Source organism: Manacus vitellinus, unplaced genomic scaffold (assembly GCF_001715985.3).
Source record: "Manacus vitellinus isolate BGI_N305 unplaced genomic scaffold, ASM171598v3 scaffold_62_pilon, whole genome shotgun sequence".
NCBI classification, from domain to species: Eukaryota; Metazoa; Chordata; class Aves; order Passeriformes; family Pipridae; genus Manacus; species Manacus vitellinus.
In genome coordinates this window covers 3,164,954-3,184,462 of record NW_021940704.1, presented here as the reverse complement: position 1 = coordinate 3,184,462, position 19,509 = coordinate 3,164,954, and the positions used below count along the sequence as shown (strand labels likewise).

Sequence of the window (19,509 nt, the reverse complement as noted above, 5' to 3'; positions counted from 1 at the left end):
CTTTCTTAAAGATTTGGATAATACAAAAAATATGGAAAGAATTTGGAGGGGGAATTGTGGCCGTAGATATAGATGTTTGTGTAACACACCTGGTGCCACTGGCTGCGGATTCCATCAATTCCAGCTTTTTTGTCCACCTTGATTACCTGGAAAAGGGAAGTGGATTTTCAGAATGAAGGACTGCTGCTTGTGTGGTGAGAACAGGGTCTCATGCAGAGGGCAAAGTAGCCCCTGTACACTGGAGCTGTTTGTGGTGTTTGGTTGATAGTTGGGGTTTTATAAAACCATCTTCCTCTCTGGATGAGGTGCTGTGTGTTTTGGAGCCTCCAAGCCTGGCTGAGCCACCCTCCTCGGGCTCCAGGTAGTTCCGAGGAATTCCACTAGGAAGAGGTATAAGGTAATTGTGTTACCTCATGTTTTCTGTGGTTAAAGCCCTTCATGATGGTAGTCCCAGCTCAGAGGGGAAAAATAAACATATGGTTGACTAAGTGGTATAGTTTTCTGGGTAATAGGTGTTCTCAAAGTGATTCTTCCAAACCTCTTTCCCCTGCACCCCAGAAAGGCAAGTAATGGTTCATCAGATACTCTCATGGCTGTTCTCCTCCATAGTCAAGTTTTATTTTGTCACTGTGGACCCTAATGCCCCCGAGCCCACGTGGTTTGATTGGTAAGGCCACCCCTGCCCTGTTTGGCTTACTTGAAGCATAGGTTTCCCACCAGAATGCTGCTGGGGGTGTTTGCTCATTTCGGAGGCTGTGTCAGTCAGCGGAGCGTAGCAGATCTTGGCACCTGCTCAGGGAGGACTGAGCAAAGCTGGCTGGAATTTGTTCATGTGCAGAGAATTTGCCTCGGTGGTGGGAGGCTTTGCTCTGGGTGAGGCAGTGCCAGTCCTTGGGCTGGAGCTGGTTCAGGGACAGTGCTTGAACTGTGGGTGCTAACGAAGCTGTGGCTCCTACCAAGGTCAGCCTGTGATCTCAGTGTGTGCAGTCCTGTGATTGCTGGGAATTACTCACCGATAAAGTGCTTCCCTCACTTCAGTATTTGCTATCAGCTGACCAAAAGGGCTTTTGAGCACCATTTTATGTCCTCCTATCCCGCTCATCCTTCAGGGAGATCTCTGTCAAAGTCTTGGTGATGGTTTCAAAGATGAGGAGAGGCTTAGGGTAGGCTGTGGTGAAGGGGAAAGTGGAGAGGAGCCACCGACCACTGGTCACAGAATGGGTCTCCTTTCTGCTTAGAGCACTCAGGTCTGGCTTAGTGGTGATGGCTTTAATTTACATCTGGTTTAAAGCTGTTTAAAAAAAAAATAATAAAAAAATTAATTTTAAAGCCACTTTTGCGTCCTGTTCTGGGTTTTGTTGCTTCTCTGGGGAGAGCTGTGCAGGATCTGTCCCTTGTTGTGGGATCTCTTTACTTGACACATAAGGAACAGCCTGTCTTCTCCATGCTAACATCCCTCCAAAGACTTCACAGACAAACCTCTTCCCTTTGAATCTTTCCTCATGCAGGATCCACCCAGCCCAAAACAATAAAACATAAAACTGAAAAGAGAAAACAAACAAAAAAAAGGGACCATTTGTGATTTCTGTCTTTTGCTGCCAGTTGCCTGCACGACTTGAAACGACTCAAACCCTCTTTTTGTTTTTTTTCACTCCTTCCAACCCATTCCAATATGTTAGTCTTTAAGTTGCAGCAGGGATGTCTGGGAATAACTCGCATCCCAGAGCGACAGCCTGAGGAATGAGGAGCTGGTCTCCTCCTCAAGTATCAGATGGAGGAACTGTCCTGCTAAACCCTTGTTTTTTTGGGAACAAAAGCTTCTGTGGTCTCTGCAGGGACCCAGGACAACACAGCTCCTGGCTGAATTTGTGCCCCAGGGTTTAAATGGTGACAGGTGGTGCTGAGGCCCCAAAACTGCTTGGGGAAGGAGATTCTCTCTTAAAATGTCCATGGTGGCGAGTACCAGAGGCTGAATAAATAGATGGCTAAAGCAGAGCGAGGCAGCATGTGTGGAGGGTCAGCACTGTGTTCCGTGGGGCTGTGTAACTGGGGGGTGTATTTGGTGGTATCCAGTGAGGCTGTGTAACTGTGTAGGGATGTATTTGGCTGTATCCAGTGAGGCTGTGTAACTATGGGGTGTATTTGGCAGTGTACATGTAGGCTGTGTAATTGTGGGGTGTTTGTAGCAGTGTACATTTAGGATGTGTTACCTTGGGGTGTTTTTGGCAGTGTATGTTTAGGATGTGTAACTATGGAGTATATTTGCAGTGTACATTTAGGGTGTCTAACTGTGGAGTGTATGTTGCAGTGTACATTTAGGCTGTGTAACTACGGGGTGTATATCGCAGTGTACATTTAGGATATATAATTTTGGGATGTATTTGGCAGTGTACATTTAACCATGTCCAGCTAACCGTGGAGCGTATTTGGCAGTGTCCATTTGGGATATATGATTTTGGGATGTATTTGACAATGTCCATTTGGGATATATGATTTTTGGGGTGTATTTGGCAGTGTACATTGGGGATATATGATTTGGGGGTGTATTTGGCAGTGTACGTTTAGGATATCTAACTGTGGGGTGTATTTGGCCCAGCTGTTCCCACAGCGGCCCCGCCACATCCTGTGGCAGAGCCGGCAGCAGCGCTGGCAGGGCCTCTCTGAAACATGTTTAATAAAGGGCGGAAATGGCCAAAAGGAGTGAGGGGGGATAAAAAAAAGGTGAGGAACAGCACTGTGAGTGCCTGGGTCAGTGAAGGTGACAGGGAGGAGGTACTGGAGCTGGGGGAAGATCCCTGACGGGAACGGGGCCTGTGGAGGCCCCGCAGGAGCAGGTTCTCCTGATGGGAATGGGGCCTGTGGAGTCTCCACACTGAAGGACGTTCTCCTGACAGGAATTGTGGCCTGTAGAGGCCCAATGAAGGAACAGGACCATATTCTTGACAGGAGTCACAGCCTGTGGAGGCCCCACACAGGAGCAGATTCTCCTGACAGGAACTGTGGCCTGTGGAGGCTCCGCAGGAGGAGGAGAGAGAACACATGTTATGCCCTGACTGTCTCTCTCCCAATTCCCGATCCCCCTGCACCCCTGGAGGGGAGGTAGGTCCCTCAGGAGTGAAGGTGGGAAGTTGAGCCCTGGAAAAAAAGGGGTGGGTGAGGGTAAGGGGTTGTGTTAGTTTTGTCTTTGTTTCTCATTATCCAAATCAATTGTAACTGGTAATAAATCAAACCAGTTTTCTCCAAGTCACAGTCTGCTTGCCTCCGACAGTGATTGGTAAGGGACCACCATATTTTTATATCAGCCCATCAGCTTTTTCATCTTATTTCCCCCCTGTCCTGTGTGGGGAAGGGGAGAGACAGCACAGTGAGTGGACATCTGGCAGCTGGCCATGGTCAGCCCACCACAGCAGCAAACATTCATTTCTGCTACCCTAAGTACTATTGGTGCCAGAAATGCTTGGCACAACCCCTGCGGTGTGGCTCGTGGAAAGCCAGATGACTGTTATTCATAAAAAACTGGGACAGAAGTTGTTTCTCCTAAGGTTTCTGACCTCCCTTGGCTGTACTCTGGTTCTGTGGTGTCTCTGCCACCCGTGGGTGTAAGACAGATGTGGTGGCAAGGTAGAAGCAACTACATTTGACTGAGTACAAGGGTGAGCCTTTCCTTGGCCAAGAGGTGTTCCAGGGCAACAGGTGCTGCATTAATAACCTTTGTGTTAACAGATATAGTAACTTTAATTTTTTTTTTTTATAGATATGGGAACCATGAACAGTGCTGATGTGGGTGTTGCTCTCCCTCTGATCACTGGAAAAGAGGTTTTCCGTTGTCAAACCTGAGTCTCTGGGGCTGTACCCCTTATTGTTGCTGCTTTTGCTTCCTTCTTCCTCCTGAGAGAAAGGTTGGGAATTGAGAGGAATTAATCCCAATTAGTGCCTGGCATGTTGCAAAGGTAGACAGCAAATCCAGGACCAGACTCAGGACCTGGGAAGTTGTAGCAGTGAGACAGGGCAGAGGTATTTTCAGGGGAAGGGAAGCTTTAGGATCTGTAAGAGTGGGAGTTCAGATGTTTTCCCACAGAGGGTTTGGAGTGGTTTCCATGTGGGGTATCTGTATTTTTAATCCTGTTCACTGGAGCTCACTGGAGGGGATCACATGTGTTTTGTGTTGTGTTGAGTGGTGGCCAAGCAGCTTTCATTCAGTGGTCCAGTTCCAGCAAGGGATTCCTGTGCTGGTGCCATCACTAAAGTAGGAAAAATCTGGCTTGGATATTCCATGAGATTTCTGATGTTGTAGTATTTCAGAATTGCATTGCTTCCAGGAAAAGGCTCGTCGTGACTTTGAATGCCTCCCTGAAGAGACTGAACTCATTGGGAGTGCGTTGCCAATTCCTGGCAGACAGGGCTGGTGAAGATGACAGTGACATGTGCAGGGACACTTCACTGGAATTTCCTCTTTCCCTCTCCACCACGTACTCTGATGTATTTGGAGTCCCAGAGACTTGCAAAACGAAGACGTGATTCATGGTATTCTGCACATACTTTGTGGTAACTTTATTAATGCAGGAAGTTTATTTGTGGTCACTAAACCTTCAGTCATTTAAATCAGATTTAATCGTGGTTTGGGAGCAAAATTTCAGCCTTCCTGGAATCAATGGCAAAACCACTGTGGCCACTGGTATGAGATTTGACTTGTGGTGCTTTAACAAATGTGCCTCCTAAAAAAGCTTTCTGCTCCTAATTGCATTCCTTTATTCTTTTTTCCCTCAGTCTTATGAAGAAAACAATCTGAAGACAATGCATCCGTGACCCCGATCCCAGTTTGCGAGTCAGGGCGATGGAAGTTGTAGAGCATACTCCTCTCGCGACAGTTCCCAATGGATATGCAAACAGGATTTTCCAAGCGAACATGGAGGAAGGGAGCACTGATGCGCTGGAGGCCTGCGGTGCTGAGCACTGCACCTCCAGCGACGCAATTCCGAGTGAGCGGGAGGAAGCACCCAGGTATAAGAAGACAACCAAGGGCAACCGGATCTGGAATTTCGTCAGACGAAGGAAAGGACTCTCCACGAATAAAGACAGACCTCAGTCCATGATCCTGCTGGGAGTTACCTCTGAGGTCTCGGAATTGAAAAAGCCATCCTTCATGGAGAGGGTACGGTCGTCGAAAAAGGGAAGATCCTCCAAGACACCCAAGAATGTGGATTTGAGAGCATCCAGAGTGCAGGTGGCGTGTGACCCCGAGGAGGAGCCTCCTGCCAGTGGGCAGAGAGCTGTCTACAGGGTGAAGAAGCTGGGGGACGGTCGGAGGCCCTCCCGCCACTCGTACGCAGGGTACATTGAGGATTTCGATTCCTCTTTTGAAGACATAGAGCTGAACATCAGCATTCCTGAACTTGATGCCACTGAAAGTAAATGTCTCAGGGATATTAGTGTCAGATTACACAATGAGGATAATGATGGTAACTGCCACAGAATACCAGCCAGAAAGAGTGAGTCTTTGAATTTTGAAAACCTTAAGAGTCCTGCAGCTGCAGAAGGGGACAGTCAAAAGAGGTGTGCTGTGCTCCCCCAGGAGAGCCGGAGAGGAAGGAGCTCTGATGTTTGGAGTTATCTGAAAGGAATTTCATTAACTAGCAAAGATAATTCAAAGCTTCCAGATCAAAGGGCTGAAACCAATTTCCAGAACTTAGAAAATACAACTGATCATTCCTCTTCTTATTTTGACTTTGATACGAAATGTGAGGAGAATCCCAGACAGCGGAAAAAATCCAACGGTGCTGCCAAGGCCACTCACTTTGGGGGGGTTGTGAGGTTCCTGACCAGCGTTGCCGAGGCAGCTCGGAGGCTGCGAGGCTCCTCAAGGGCGTTTTCCCCCGATGAGAAGAGGCCTCAGCGGAGTTTCCGAGGCTGGAGGCAGGATGTTGCCTCCCACAGAGAGGGCTTGGTTATTGAGAACGAGAGCGCAAAGGCCTTCTGCACGGTGGGAGCGTGTCTGCAGTCCCCAGATTCAGGCACGTGGGAGAACCTGAGCTTTGAGAGTTTGGTGGGGAAGGAACCTGTGCAGCATTGCAGAACCACGGAAGGGTCCAAAGAGGTTGGTTCCTCTGCCCTGGGCAGCGGGAATGACAGGGTTAATGGAACATCACTTTTTCCTTTTGGGCCAGAACCATCCATCTCCCACCTGCCAGAGCTTGCAGATGGTTCTTTCACTGAGCTAAATAGCAAAGACCCCTCTGAGGATCTGATTGAACTTCCCCAGACGACTCTGACTGACACGATTCAGAACTTGGGCAGTACTTCAGAAAAGACACAGGTCATGGGCAGGGACCTGCCACCTTCTCATGATCTTCCTATGAATAGTCTGGATGCTGTGGACCTAGGCCATTCTCCAGCTGCCAGTGGTGACTTTCCTGCAGAAACTGAGGCTCAGATCCACCTTCCACTGGCATTGCCAACTAAACTTGATACTGAGGACGTGTCTTGTGCTCCAGTGGTTGCTAAAGACATGGATCCATCTCCAGCAGTGGCTCAGGAGCTTTCAAAGGCAGAACTGGATATTCAGGACTTGAGAAATCCTGAGCTGCCTTTGCAAGACTTGTCTGGAGATAAGCTGGGGACTCAAGACATTGGCAGTACCCTGGAGAGGATCGTGGGCAGGGACCTGCCACCTTCGCAGGATCTTGCTGTCAGTAATCTGGACGCTGCAGACCTGGGCTGTTCTCCAGCTGCTGATGGTGACTTTTCTACCGTGACTGAGGCTCAGATCCACCTTCCACAGACATCGCCGACTAAACTTGGTACTGAGGATGTGGCTTGTGCCCCAGTGGTTGCTAAAGACACGAATCCATCTCCAGCAGTGGCTCAGGAGCTTTCAAAGGCAGAGCTGCATAATCAGGACTTGAGAAATCCTGAGCTGCCTTTGCAAGACTTGTCTGGAGGTGAGCTGTGGATTCAGGACTCAGGCAGTACTCCAGAGAAGGCACAGGCTGTGGGCAGGGATGTGCCACCTTCTCAAGATCTTCCTGTGAATAAGCTGGATACTGTGGACTTGGGCCATTCTCCAGCTGCCAATGGCGACTTCTCTGTAGTGACTGAGACTTTAATCCCCCTTCCAGAGACAACCCCATGTGAGGAGATTGAAGATACTGTCAGTGCTCTGGAGAAGAGTCAGGTCATGGGCAGGGACCTGCCGCCTTCTCAAGATCTTCCTGTGAATATCCTGGACGCTGCAGACCTGGGCTGTTCTGCAGTTGCTGACGTTGACTTCTCTGTAGTGACTTTCTTGAAGTGTTCAACAGTGAAAAGGCAGGTTTTGGAGCAGACTGATGGCCGCTTTAAGAAGCGGGGAATCACTTCATTTGTAGAACAGAGCTCTGTGGAGATCACAGAAGGAGTGGAAGAGTTTAACTGCAGCTCAGAGTGCCGGCCTTTCCAAGTGCATGTCTCCAGGATTGTCTCCTCTGGACGGTTCAAAAATGGAAAGGTAGGAGTAACTTTGAGTAATGTGAGTAACTTTTACTATAATATCTGCAATGAGACCCCACTGTTGTACATCCTAGGAAGCTGGTTTGTATGTGAAAGCATTTTTATACATCCTCATTAGACTTTTCAGTTCAGTAGATCGTTCTGTGAATGGTGGCAGTAGACACCATATCAGTCTGAGTTACCTGGCATATCCCTGAGCTCTTGGTTAAACCTCCAGAGGTTCTCCTGCAGCCCTTTGACCATTTGTGTGTATCAGTGCCTCTAGAAGAGGGTGGAGCAGAAGTTGGTTGTAGGCACTACCTTTAATTTTTTTCCTCTTTACATTTAGTGCATTTGAAGTAGAAGCTCCCGAGAAGAGTGGTTTTGGCAAATGGAGAGTTTTGAAGTGTGCTGTGGACAAACAGCATTCAGCAATTGCACTGTGGCCTCTGTTTTCTTACCTAAAATGACAGTAGAGGTGGTAGGTTTTGATTTTTACTGAATGACGGTGGTCACAACACAGCGTCCAGAACAGCTGTCAGAGTCCTGGCATGGAGTGCAAGAACAGAAAAATAAAAACACGTCTTGAAGAGCTCACTGAGTCGTTGCTCTACTGAGCTTTGCCCCTGCTCCAAACATGTCAGAAGTTGTGTGGCATCAGTAGTTTGTGCTGAGCCTGTAGTGGAATGCCTTGCTTAGGATCTGGGTACATAATATAAGCAAAATAACTTCTTAATGTGACTCTATGCCAAGAGGGGTCTGGTCAGCACTTCCCTGCATCTGTCTGTACACAAAATGATGTTTTCTTTTGGGATTTTAAATACCCAGCCCTGAATGAGAGGTGGGCAGTGGTGGTGGCTCTAATCAGGGCAGGACATTCCTGTTTGGTACAAGCAAGTCTTCCAAAGCCCTTAAAATTGTCAAAACATTTAAGTGGACATTGTATTGTGCAGTAGGTTCCGGGTATTACAAACCTGTCTTGTCCAGCTTAATGCTAGGAAACCTCAGAAGTCTCGTGGATAAGGGAGGGAGATGTATGGCATGAGAAAAGGCCTCCTGAAGCTGACAGACTATCCCATAACTCTCATCCCATCGCTTTATCACCTGCACAAGTGTATCTGTGCAGCAGAAAGTGTGAGCAGTGACAGTCCTATCACCTGTGCCAGTCTCTGTCACTCTGTGCCAGTTGTGGAACTGTGGAAAAACATGGCAGGACCCAATGTGATCAGCTCAGCTGGTTGCCTGCTGATGAGATGAGGCTGCAATTATGACTTTTTTTTTAAGGTACCAGGTAGGGAAATTGGGTCAATTTTGTGAAGGAACTGACTCCTTTCCTTTCAGGCTTGGAGAGACCAGAGATATTCCAGAGGTGATGACACTGTTCCCTGTTGGAAAAGGGGTCACTGAAGCTTCTGAGCCAAGAGGGGAAGTGTTTGAAAATTGGCAGCAGATTAGAAATGATGGGGGGGGGGGGGAAATCTGAAGTTCTGACTCCCAGCTAAAACGGGCAGGAGCATTGTTAGTTATTCCTGGATTTGTTTTTCTGCTCCGTTTTGTGTAATACAACAAATTACGGACAGCTCACTGTGTAATTCCAGGCACTCCAGAGGTGAGGTGAGTAGTGGTTGCTCACTTCTTGTGGTCTCTGGAAGAAATGTTTTTAGGAGGAGCTTGAGAGGGCTGTGGTTTGATATCCCTTCATGGGGACTAAGCAAGATAAGAGAGGCACAAAAGGATTGAGTGGAGCAGAGGAGAACAGTGTCCCCCTTTTCCCAGGGCAGCCACATCTCCACTGGCTGAAGGCAGTGGCTGCATGTGTGATCCCAGGGCAGAATCCCAGCTCAGCTGTGTGAACAGGAGATACTGTAAGTCCCAGCTCAGCTGCTGCAGGTTACAAACATTACCAAGAAGCTTAAATATGGTGCTTGAGATAACTGGGCAGGAAGCCTCTCCCGTGTTCCCGTCAAGTGTGGCGGTAGCAGCGGGACCTCCAGGCTGCCGCGGCTTCCTCCCTGAGCAGGAGCAGCTGTAGGGTGGGAGGGAGAGCAGAGCGCCCCCCTCCTGGGTTGTAAACACCTCCTGCATCCCAGAGACTCGCCCTGCAGATTTGAAAATGGATTGTCAGCAGCAGCAAACCCGGCGCAGTCAAAGTGAGGCTCATGGAAGGATGCTCTGGGATGGGAACAGACCTGGAAAGTCCTCCAGCAGCTCCAGTAACAACTGACCTGAGATCCCCCAGGGATTTGCTCGCCTATCTCTCATCAGGGAGCGGCACTCGGAAATGTTTGACCAAAAATAAATATGGAAGAGGAGGAACTTCAGCCTGAGCGTGACAGTGGCAGCAAACTCCAGCCTCTTATTGTTTTAGGGCTAAATTCAGCTCTTTACTGGCACCTGTTCCCCAGGACAGTTGTTGGCCCTGCCACCTCCAGGCTGCTGTGATTAACTGAAGGCTTTGTATTTCAAGGGAAATGCTCAACCTCAAGCAGGGAGAAGATGCTGCCGGGCCAGGGTGGCTTGGCTTGGCGTGGCCAGCTGCTGTAGGCAAGTTCCCCAGTAGTTTTACAGTTTGTGAGCAGTGTAGGGAAGAAAGTATTTTCCAAACAACTTCCACATTGTCCCACAGAAAGCACAAAAGTACTGGTTCCCACTGAGACTCGTGCCCAAATCCGTGAGGATTTGGTGTGAGCGGCTGAGGCTGGTGTAGTACCAGGGATGCTGGAGTGGCATTTGGGGGACATGCAGGTTGGTTCTGGCAGTAAGTTAATCTGTCTAGCTGTACTCTCCTGCAAGTAATGCTCCTGTTTCTTGCTTTCCTGGCCTTGCCTTTTAAAATTGTAATGTCTTTGGGCAGGAGCTGACCGATTTTATGGGCAAGTAACAGCTCAACAGAATTTGATCTTAGTGCTGTAAAGGAAATAGCATTGCAACAGCATTTAATAAGAGCAACTGTAGAAAGGTAGAACCCACTTACTTCTTAAACTGTCCCACTGACAGTTGCTTTCAGACACCATCCCAAGTTCTCCTGTGCTCTGGAAACTTGTGAAACAGTGGAGATAAAATGTTTCGAAGAATTGGAAGAACAATAAAGGTCAAATAGATTCTAATGGGAAATGAATTACTCATTCACACTGCTGCATCTCTGGAATGAAGGTGCCTTCCTTGTTTTGAGAGAGATGAGAAATGGAGTAAAAGATGAGATGGAGGCTTTACTAAGTTTTGGACAGTTGCAAACTCCAGAAATTTCCGTTTTCCATGCCTCTGCTGAAGGGAATTATCCTCATCCTGCCTCTAAAGCATCCCAGTAGGAAGACTGCTGCTGCAGGGAGTCAGGCATAGCCCCATGAATTGTCTTGGACCACTTGCAGTAGCTTGAGATGACATTGAGGTGTAAGGAAGCTTTGATACGACGTAGATTAGTTTGCAGTTCCAGCTTCACATCAGGGTTTCAAACTCCATGTTGTGTCCTTGGACAAGGTTTGTGGGGGTTTTGATACCTCCTTTGGAATGACATGAGGAAAGGTTGCAAGAATATGCATCTGAGATCATATTTTAGGTATCAGTTTAGAGTTTTTAGGGCCCAGAAACAACTGTTAGATTTATTACTGGCAGAGAGATCGTCCCTGCTCATCCCAGGGCCACCCACTGGGACTGAGCCCCGTGGATCTTTCGGGCTCGTGTCACCCTCGCAGTGACAGAGCAGAGGGGTTTCACCGCAGTCTTTTTGTGCCCTCTGCTGGCTTATTCGTGAAATAGGAGGTGATTTTTATGGAACTGCAGACCTTCCCTTTTTCCATAGGATTTTGGATTTTATCTCCAGAAAGTTTGCAGCCTGCCGCTTGCTTCTGGCTGTTGTGGCTGCGCACAGACACCAGTTGTGTTTGTGGGGCCGTTCTCCGGGGGAATTAGGATTGCCAGAAGTGCGACAATGACATTTCTCCAGGCTTGCCAACCTGGGCAGGCGGTGTGTGAACCATGGGATGAGGTGCCAGGCCGTTGGGATACCCAGATTTTCCAGACAGTTTGGTTTCAGGGCTCTGTAAGGGGCAGTGTGATCAAACTCACTCCTCAGCATCACGGCAGATGCTTCTCTTGAGCAGCTGTTGAGTTTTTGCCTCTCAGGAGCCAACCTGTCCCAGTGTTCCCTGCTGTGGAGTGTGATGGTGCTCTGAGTGGCCCAGAGGGCTGGGGCAGGGTTGGTGCTTTCAGGGAATTAATAGGTTTGGTGGTTCCTGCACTGTGTGCTTTGTGTGGGAAAATAGAAGCCTCTCCCTGTGTGGTGGGTCTGACTGGAAGCACAGGATTACTGATTTGCCTGAGTGTGCACATGCCAGAGGATAGGTTTGCAGATCTGCTGTCTGAGCTGGGGCATATCTCAGATCCTCCCACAGGTTTGGGGTTTTGCTTTAGTGCAGCTGCAAGTGTCTTTTCATGAGAGGAAGATACAGCAACTTTTTTTTCTGTGTTTGATGAGAAATTGCAGGTGATGCCCAGCAAGTTGATAGTGACCTTTAGCTTGAGATTGTTTTATTGTCTCTCTGCTGCAGAACATGTTGGGAGCAGCTGCAGAGATGGGATTGCTGAGTCAATTTATTCCTTCCCTCCCACTCTTGAATGGCACTGACCAGGAAATGGTGTCTCGGAGAGTTGGTCTTCAGAGCTCTCTTCATCTCCTGGTTATTCAGTTCCTCAGTCTGCTGCTTACAAAAGACTTTATAGTCCTTCCAAATTAATAAGCAGCGCTTTACTTTCCAAATCCTGCTGTTGCCAAAAGAGCGCTGTATTCCTGTCTGCAGTGAGGTGCAATTTACTTGCAGAACGAAGATTCGGGGTATTTATGGCTTTTAATATGGTTATGTCTGACAATCATCTTATTTTTGGAGAAGACAAAATCTCTAAAGCCTATCTTTAAGCTGCTCAGATTTTTGTATTTGTAATAACCATGAGGTGTTAGGAAAATCTTGAATTAAAGCCTATATTTAGTGCTATCTATAGTGGGGCAGAGGTTTTTTTTGGGAAACATTTTTTTAGCATTGTCAGGGAAAGGTAGATTGAGTGTGCAAAGCTGATAGGCTTTGCATGTATATATAACCAGCCACAGAACACATGGATAATTGAGATTTCCACGTTTTACTTGTTGTGTCTCATTCCCAGGCTCAAAAGTTACAACAGGCCACCTCTGTGGTGCCATCAGAGTAGTGATAGGAATGGGAACCTCTGGGTCTGTGTGCTAAAGGGGCTGTGTGTGCAAAACTTCCCTGGATGGAAGGTTTTCTTTGGCTTTTACCTCCTCCCAGCTGTTACCCAGCCCAGAGGAGAGTCCTGGGTCACTGGATACAGTGCTGGGAGCAGGCAATGGGAGATGGAGCCTTAGTTCATCCACAGCTTCCCACTGTGCCTTTGGGGTAATTACAGCCTGTCTGCTTTAAATGAAAATAAGAGCCCATCAGTGAAAACGGGCTTCTGGAGTCCTTAGACAGATCCACCAAACCATCCCAGGCACCCAGCTATTAGCAGGGCCCTGGAAGTGTGACAGATGTATCTCTGACTGGGGGCAGAAGCCTCCCAGAAGGAAACACCTCCTGTCTGCTTCTCCTGACCTTTGTCAAATGATTTTTCTTCTGATTTCTTGACTCTAAGATTATACACACGACTTCCACGGTGTCACATGTCATAGAGAATAAAATGAAAAATAGGAGTTTGAATTGTGATGTTTTTACAAAGGACATTTCATTCTGCAAAATGTCACAGCACAGTTGTCTTTTTCAGGAGCTTTTCCTCCTGGAATAGAAAAATAAAAGTTGGAGTGAGGAAACCTCCAACATTTTTCTCCACTTAGCTCTATATGCTAATTCTTTGGGTTACCAACTGTTAAGGTGTAACTGGGGTATTTGACTGCTATATGGGTGCTTCCATCAACTGGAACTATTTTATTCATGCAAGTAATATTTGATAGACCAGTAACATGTCTTGTTAGCTGATGTCATCAGTCAGCTCCAGAGAAACTGCTGTGATAATTCCTGCTTTCCTCTGTGAATCTTTTAGGAAAAATGGTCTAGTTTTGCTAAAAATGTACCTGGGTGTTTTCAGAGAAGGAGGTCCCAGTTTTCTTGTAAGTGCTGTGGTTTGCCCCATCCTTGCTTTTGGACCATCTGAAACGTGGCAAGGGCTGTAAGATGTGTTCTTCCAGGAGATAAGGCACACTGTAATAACTGAAAAAAAGGACAAACCAATTGCTGTAGTGGCTGCTACAAACATTAGAGAGAAAATGGTGTTAGAGGTGTGTGTTGTTGATGGCCCCTGTAATGGATGGTCAGAGGAACCTGCAGAGATTCCCCTCATGGGCCTGCCCCTGACCTGTAAGTGACTCACCAGCTTTACCTGGGACCTGCCTGATGATCTGAAGTCTGGCTGACCCTGGCCACCATCTCCAGGCCTGGCCTGGTCCTTTGCTCTGATGGGGCTGGGGAGTGAGGCCTCATCCTGCCAACCATTCCTTGGCTGCTGTTTGCTGTCCCTTAGCAAGCAGCCAGCCCTCGTTGCACATTGTGAAGCCAACCCCAGATGTTTTAGCTACTCCTGTGTCCTCAGCACCAGCTAATTCCCTCCTGCATGTGCTCCTGCTAGTAGCTGGGAACATGAGAGTAGCCTAAACGCTGTGCTGGAAGCAGATATCTCCATCAGTGTTACTCCCAGAAGTGCCTTGTTTGCTCAATGCCACTGGGAGTTGTTGGACTCAAATACTGCTGTGTTCCAGGGACAAGCCCCCTGCAATGGAGGCACTGGGGGCTCCAGCAGCAGAGCCAGCAGGTCTCGATCTCGCAGCCAGACATGCAGCGGGGGCAGATTGCAGCGGGCAGTCCGAGGTGTGCTCTGTCCTGGAAATTCTGTTATTGTTATATGTTCTGTGATTGCTTTGCCTGAAGTTTGACTCACTGGTAAAATTCTTCTCTGACCCTTCTCTTGGCAGCCAGTGTCTCATCCTCCTCAGCCGTCCCCACAAGCGCCACCCTTCAAGGTCCTGGTGGAGAGGTGCCGCTCGGAGCCACTGTCGCAGAGCACCCCGCAGGGGCTGGACCAGCTGGGAGGGCGCATGCAGCACCTGCTGCGGCGGCGTGGTGAGTAGCTCTGCATCTTCCTCCCCCAGCTGTCTCGGTGCCACCCCTCCTGCAGAGCCAGCCAAGGGCGGGATAGGTGCAAAAGTGAGGAATGTGGCTCGTTACACCCCTGGCACCAGGTGAGGGAGCTCCGATAGCCCCATGCTGAGGAATTGCTTGTTGGCTAATAAGGTCTCTTTGTGTATAGTGTGTTTAGGAAATAAGACTGCTTTCTCTCTTTAGTGTGTCTGAACACAGTCCCTGTAATTTGGTTATGAGAAGATGAACAGGTAGGCACATAAGGTGTAAGAGGTGTTCAGCAGCTTCTGTGTGAGTTTACATTTGGTAGTTTTCTCTGTCCTCTTAGTACTCTGTTGTGAGTACTCATCGTTTGGAGGTGGTGAGTGGTGATGGATGCTGAGATCACAACTCAAGTCTCGTGTTTGTTTGGAAAGACAAGAAGAAGTGAGGAGTTGTTTTATCTCTTGTGCTTGGGTACTTTTCTTCATCAGGAAGGGAATCTCATGAGCCAAGGACTGGGGTGAGCTGTCCTGCATTTGTCCTGCTCACGATGCTAGAGAGAGCACCACGGAATGTATTTGCTGGCAGGGTCTTGTGTTGGCAGGTAAATTGGCTGATGGTTGAATAGATGACATAATTTTTGAACCTCCTAATTAAAAAGATTGATAATTAGAGTAAGGAGATGATTTCCTGAAGGGATACTGCTGGCATGAAGAATCCTGTGATTTAGCAATGGGCAAGCACGGGAGTGCTGCCAGACTGTGCTGGCATCACTCAGGAGCATGCTGGGGATCCGAGCAGTTGATGGATGGTGGCAGCACATCAGGGTTGAGAACAACTAGGAAGGACAAGGCGAATTGGCTGCCTCTTCTGTGAACTGCTGGCTCTGCTTTTGGGGTGCACACGTTGCTGGCACATGGGGAGTCACCCACGTCTCAGCGGGAGCATTCCCAGGTTCGCTGCTGCTCCCGGGTGCTACTCCATGGCCCATGGGCGCTGGAGCCAGGAGCAGCCTCTTGCTATAATTGGCACCGTGCTGCAGCCTGGCTCTCCCTGAGCCTCCAAAGTGAAGTGTGTATTGCTAAAAATAGCAGCAGGCTGCCTGCATCAGCGTTCAGGAAATAGGTCTCAGTGCAATCTCTCTCCCAGCAACGCTGGAAGAAAATCAGGATTGCTGCCCACCCAACCTGCAGCAGGGCCCCTGCTCTGCTGCTCTCAGTCCTGGGCAAAGCAGGGCCCCAACCTGTTTGGTTTGGGGGTCTCCACTCTTCCAAAGCCTGGGACCATTTGTGCTGTTTTCAAACCCCCCATGACTGACAGTCTGAAAGCTCTGGCTGGGTTAGAGGCACATGAGGAAATAGAAATTCAGCACGGTGCATCTTTTAGGGCAGAATTCCAGAATGTGGCTGTTTTCTGTAGATGCCATTCTCCATGAGAGGGATGACAAGGCTCCAGGGGTTGGGAACAGCCATGGGGGTGTGGTTACACATCCATGTGCCCTGCCTGGCCCACACGTACCTGTGATGGCAGCTGCTGGGGGACAGGTGCAGTGCCCAGCCCTGTTTCCTTCCTCCTAGTGCCTGTTCCTCCAGGCCAGATGGAACCCTGATGGAAAAAGGGATTAAAATCGCTTGCTAATTGTGGGAGGGAAAGACTCTAGTCTCACACAGAATGGCAGCCTCACCTCAAAAAGAGAGTGGGATAGGATGGGGAGATGAAAATTTGGGTTGATTGGAAAAGTAGAGCTCATTTGCCTCTCCTCTGCAAGCTGCTTTGTGCCTGGGTATGTGCCATCTGCAGGGCCAGGCTGAGGTTTGGTGTAAGTGGTATTGCTTGCTTAAAGCTAGAGCAGAACTGCATCTGTGAGGGGCTGGCCTGAAACTCTTGGGGTGAGAACTAGCCCAGTTTCCTTAAAAAAAATCAAGTTTTTTTTACCTTTTCCATTTCTGTTTTCTGTAAATTCAAGGAGCTGTTTCTTCTCCAAGGCCTGGCATCATACAGCCCACAGTGACTGTCCAGCTGGGAATTCTGCAGGTCCTGCTACAGTGGTGCTGGTGTCAGTGATGGCCAGGGAGCTGTTGCCCTGTGTGTGCAGATGGGGGTCTCCTGCTTCCTGGAGCTCCTGGGGGAGCATCCTGGCTCCACACCCAGCCTGTCTGACCCCACCTCTGGATGTGGCTTCAGGCTCTGCTCTCTTGTGCTTGTGCTTTGTAGTATCCAAGCTGCACTGCTTCTCTTGTATCCCAAGAGCACTAAATAAAGCACCTAAATATACCCTCTGCTCTCTTTTTATAAAGAAGAGGTTGAATGAGTCTCTTGCAAACAATTTTGTTTCTTTCATTTAAAAGAACAGCCTCCGCCCCCAGCCTGAGCTAAAGCACAGCGTTTATCTTTTGTCATTCCCTTTTTTTTTTCCCCTTCCTGTGGATTTTCTCCTGGCAGCTGAGAACGAACAGGCTTCAAAGACTCTGAAGGTGCGCGGGAACTGCAGGAACGGTGGCCGTCGGTGGAACCTCTTCAAGCCTGGAGCTGAGAAGCTGCAGATCAGTAGGGTAAGGTGCAGTGTGGAACGTGCCTATGCCTGTCTCAGGGGTGGGATTTACCTGCTATGTGTTCAGCCTGGCAAACTAACAATCTGCTTTGCTAACAGCTCCCTCAGGCCGTGGTTCCTCCAGCCATACACGGGAATTTTTTTGTTATTAGAGTCATTTGGTGGCAATAAAAGAACAGGTGCTTTCCCCTGAATTAGCTTTCCTTCAGTGTATATTGGAAGCTTTCTGGTCTGATGGAGGCACTGAGCCTCCATTTCCTGTGGCTGAATGTCCCTTGCAGGTGATGTTCCACATCACCTTTAGGTCTGCTCCATGGTTTTGATGGATTTATTTTTGCCCCTCCTTTTTTAGTCATGTGTCCTTTGAGTTTGGTACTGCCCCCAGCACCATCTCAGTGATAAATTCATGTAATTGATTCTTTCCCAAAGTGTTTTGCAAATAGAGGCACAATCCACCTTGTTCTTTTTCTGTGAATGATGCTTCTAGCAGGGGAAGTAAAAGCTGTCGTGGGCCTGGGGATGTTCACGTCTTTCTCTGGGAAAAATTTAGAAAATATGGCAACAATTGTATAATTCGTCTGATATGTTTCCTTGCTTGGGTGGGGCTTGGTTTTTTTTTGCTGTGCCATGAATTTGAGGTCTGGAGACCTTGGCTATTCCATGGTCTTTTTTTGGATTTGTAGTATTTGTGAGTCTGGTTTCACTGGTACCCAACATATCGCACTCTGGGTTGTCCAAAACCCAACAGATTTTCTAGCTTGCAATGTGGTGCAAGGAGTTTTCTAGTGAGTATGGCCCTTGTTGTTCCTCTAGGACAGACAAACACAGGATGATCTGGGAGCCAGGAATTTCCCTGCTGGAATCGAGAGGGGGGGACTGACCTGTGGCTGTGTCTCTGTGGCTCTTTCCCACCCCACTACTGTCCTTCCCTACCAGACCTTTATTGTATTCATTTTCCCTTTGATATCTGATGAACTGCCCTTCTGAAGTGTGATTTCCAGGGAGGACCCGGCCTCTGTGCCTGTTTTTCCATCATACAAGCAGTAAGTTGGCAGTAAATGAGACTGACTTCTCCATCCTTGGGTTGGGTGTTGGATTCCAGGGAACACATGCAGGGATGGACTGCTGGTTTTTCGGTCACTTGTGCCTTTCTGGGATGCCATCTTGCATCACTGCTGTTTTCTTTCCTGATTTTTTTGTGGACTGAGATAAAAGCCAGAGGGACAGATAAGACAGGGAGTTCAGCCATTCCTTTTCTCTCCCTTCCCTTTGGGTCTTACCTTGCTTCCCAGACATGAACTGCTTCTTTCAACTCAGGAAGGCTGTTTTGGTTTTAGACAAGCTGAACATCCAAAGCTTGGATCATCTAAGTTCCTGGAAGATAGATTCAGATCCAATAAAGCTGTTTGTCCTTGGGGCCACGACAGAGGCAGGTGACTGCAGAGCAGTACAGCAGTGAAGCATCCTGTTGCACAGCTTGCAGGTCTGACCTTGGAATGTCATCAGGTCTGCTATTCATTAACTGTTTCCATGTTCAGAATCTGGTACTGACCAGTGCATGGATATATTTGATCACTTTATTAATCTCTGAAGAGAAGCCTTTGCAGCTTTCATAGCTGTCCTTGAGGCCCTCCTGGAAGCCAAGGTGCTGTTCTGTTTTGACACAGAATTGCTCCTGAATGGTCCACATCCTGAGCTGTTTCTGGTTGCGTACAGAGCCTGATTTGAGAGACCCTTAGAGAGCCAGTGGAAAACTGAAACCTCTGCAAACCAAAAACCCTGCTGAAGTTTGGGAAGGGTTAGCTAAGAAACTCTGCTTCTCCAGTGGTGGTATCTAGGGAAGATGTGGAGCTGGAAAGGGACATGAGCTTCTCACAAGTACAGAGATCTATGGGTGGTGTTTGGCTCAGACATGGCCATACCAAAGGTCTGTGCACCCCTGGGGCAGAGAACTGGGCTTGGGGAGACTTGTTCAGAGCTACCATTAGACAGCTTGTTGCTCAGCCTGAATTATGGCAAACAGGCAGGTGTGAAACCTCTGCTGGGGTTTATAAATCAGGGGTACTGTGCCAGTGCTGCAAGAGCAGGATCTCTAAATGTGGCTCACAACAGCAGTGCTGGAAAACTCATCTGTTGCCTCTGCCCCAAGCTCAATGAAGATCTGCAGGTCTGTAAATCATCTCTTTGCCAGAAAGAAATTTGTACTCGGGCAAGATTTATAAATTTGAGGTAAGACTTGTGGGCTTGGCTGTGTTGCTTGTAAGATGCCTTCACTGACGGCTGACACCGGTCAGGTGACAGAGCTAGTGCAGAAAGGGGTGATTTATACTTCCAAAGCAGAGGCCAGGCTTCTGCAGAAACTGTGCCTGATTTCCT

At 48.4% G+C, this 19,509-nt stretch overlaps 1 protein-coding gene across 3 annotated transcripts in view; it reads left to right on the top strand.

The window, feature by feature from the left end:
* ARHGEF9 (Cdc42 guanine nucleotide exchange factor 9) overlaps positions 1-19,509 on the top strand; it is a 206,312-nt gene that overhangs the window by 17,952 nt on the left and 168,851 nt on the right. For all 3 annotated transcript variants that reach the window (XM_018083279.3, XM_018083277.3, XM_018083278.3), the window contains exons 2-4: positions 4,768-7,483; positions 14,435-14,582; positions 17,025-17,134. In XM_018083279.3, the coding sequence (XP_017938768.2) occupies positions 4,835-7,483; positions 14,435-14,582; positions 17,025-17,134 (2,907 nt within the window). In that variant the 5' untranslated portion in view covers positions 4,768-4,834. The remainder of the gene's footprint in view (positions 1-4,767; positions 7,484-14,434; positions 14,583-17,024; positions 17,135-19,509) is intronic.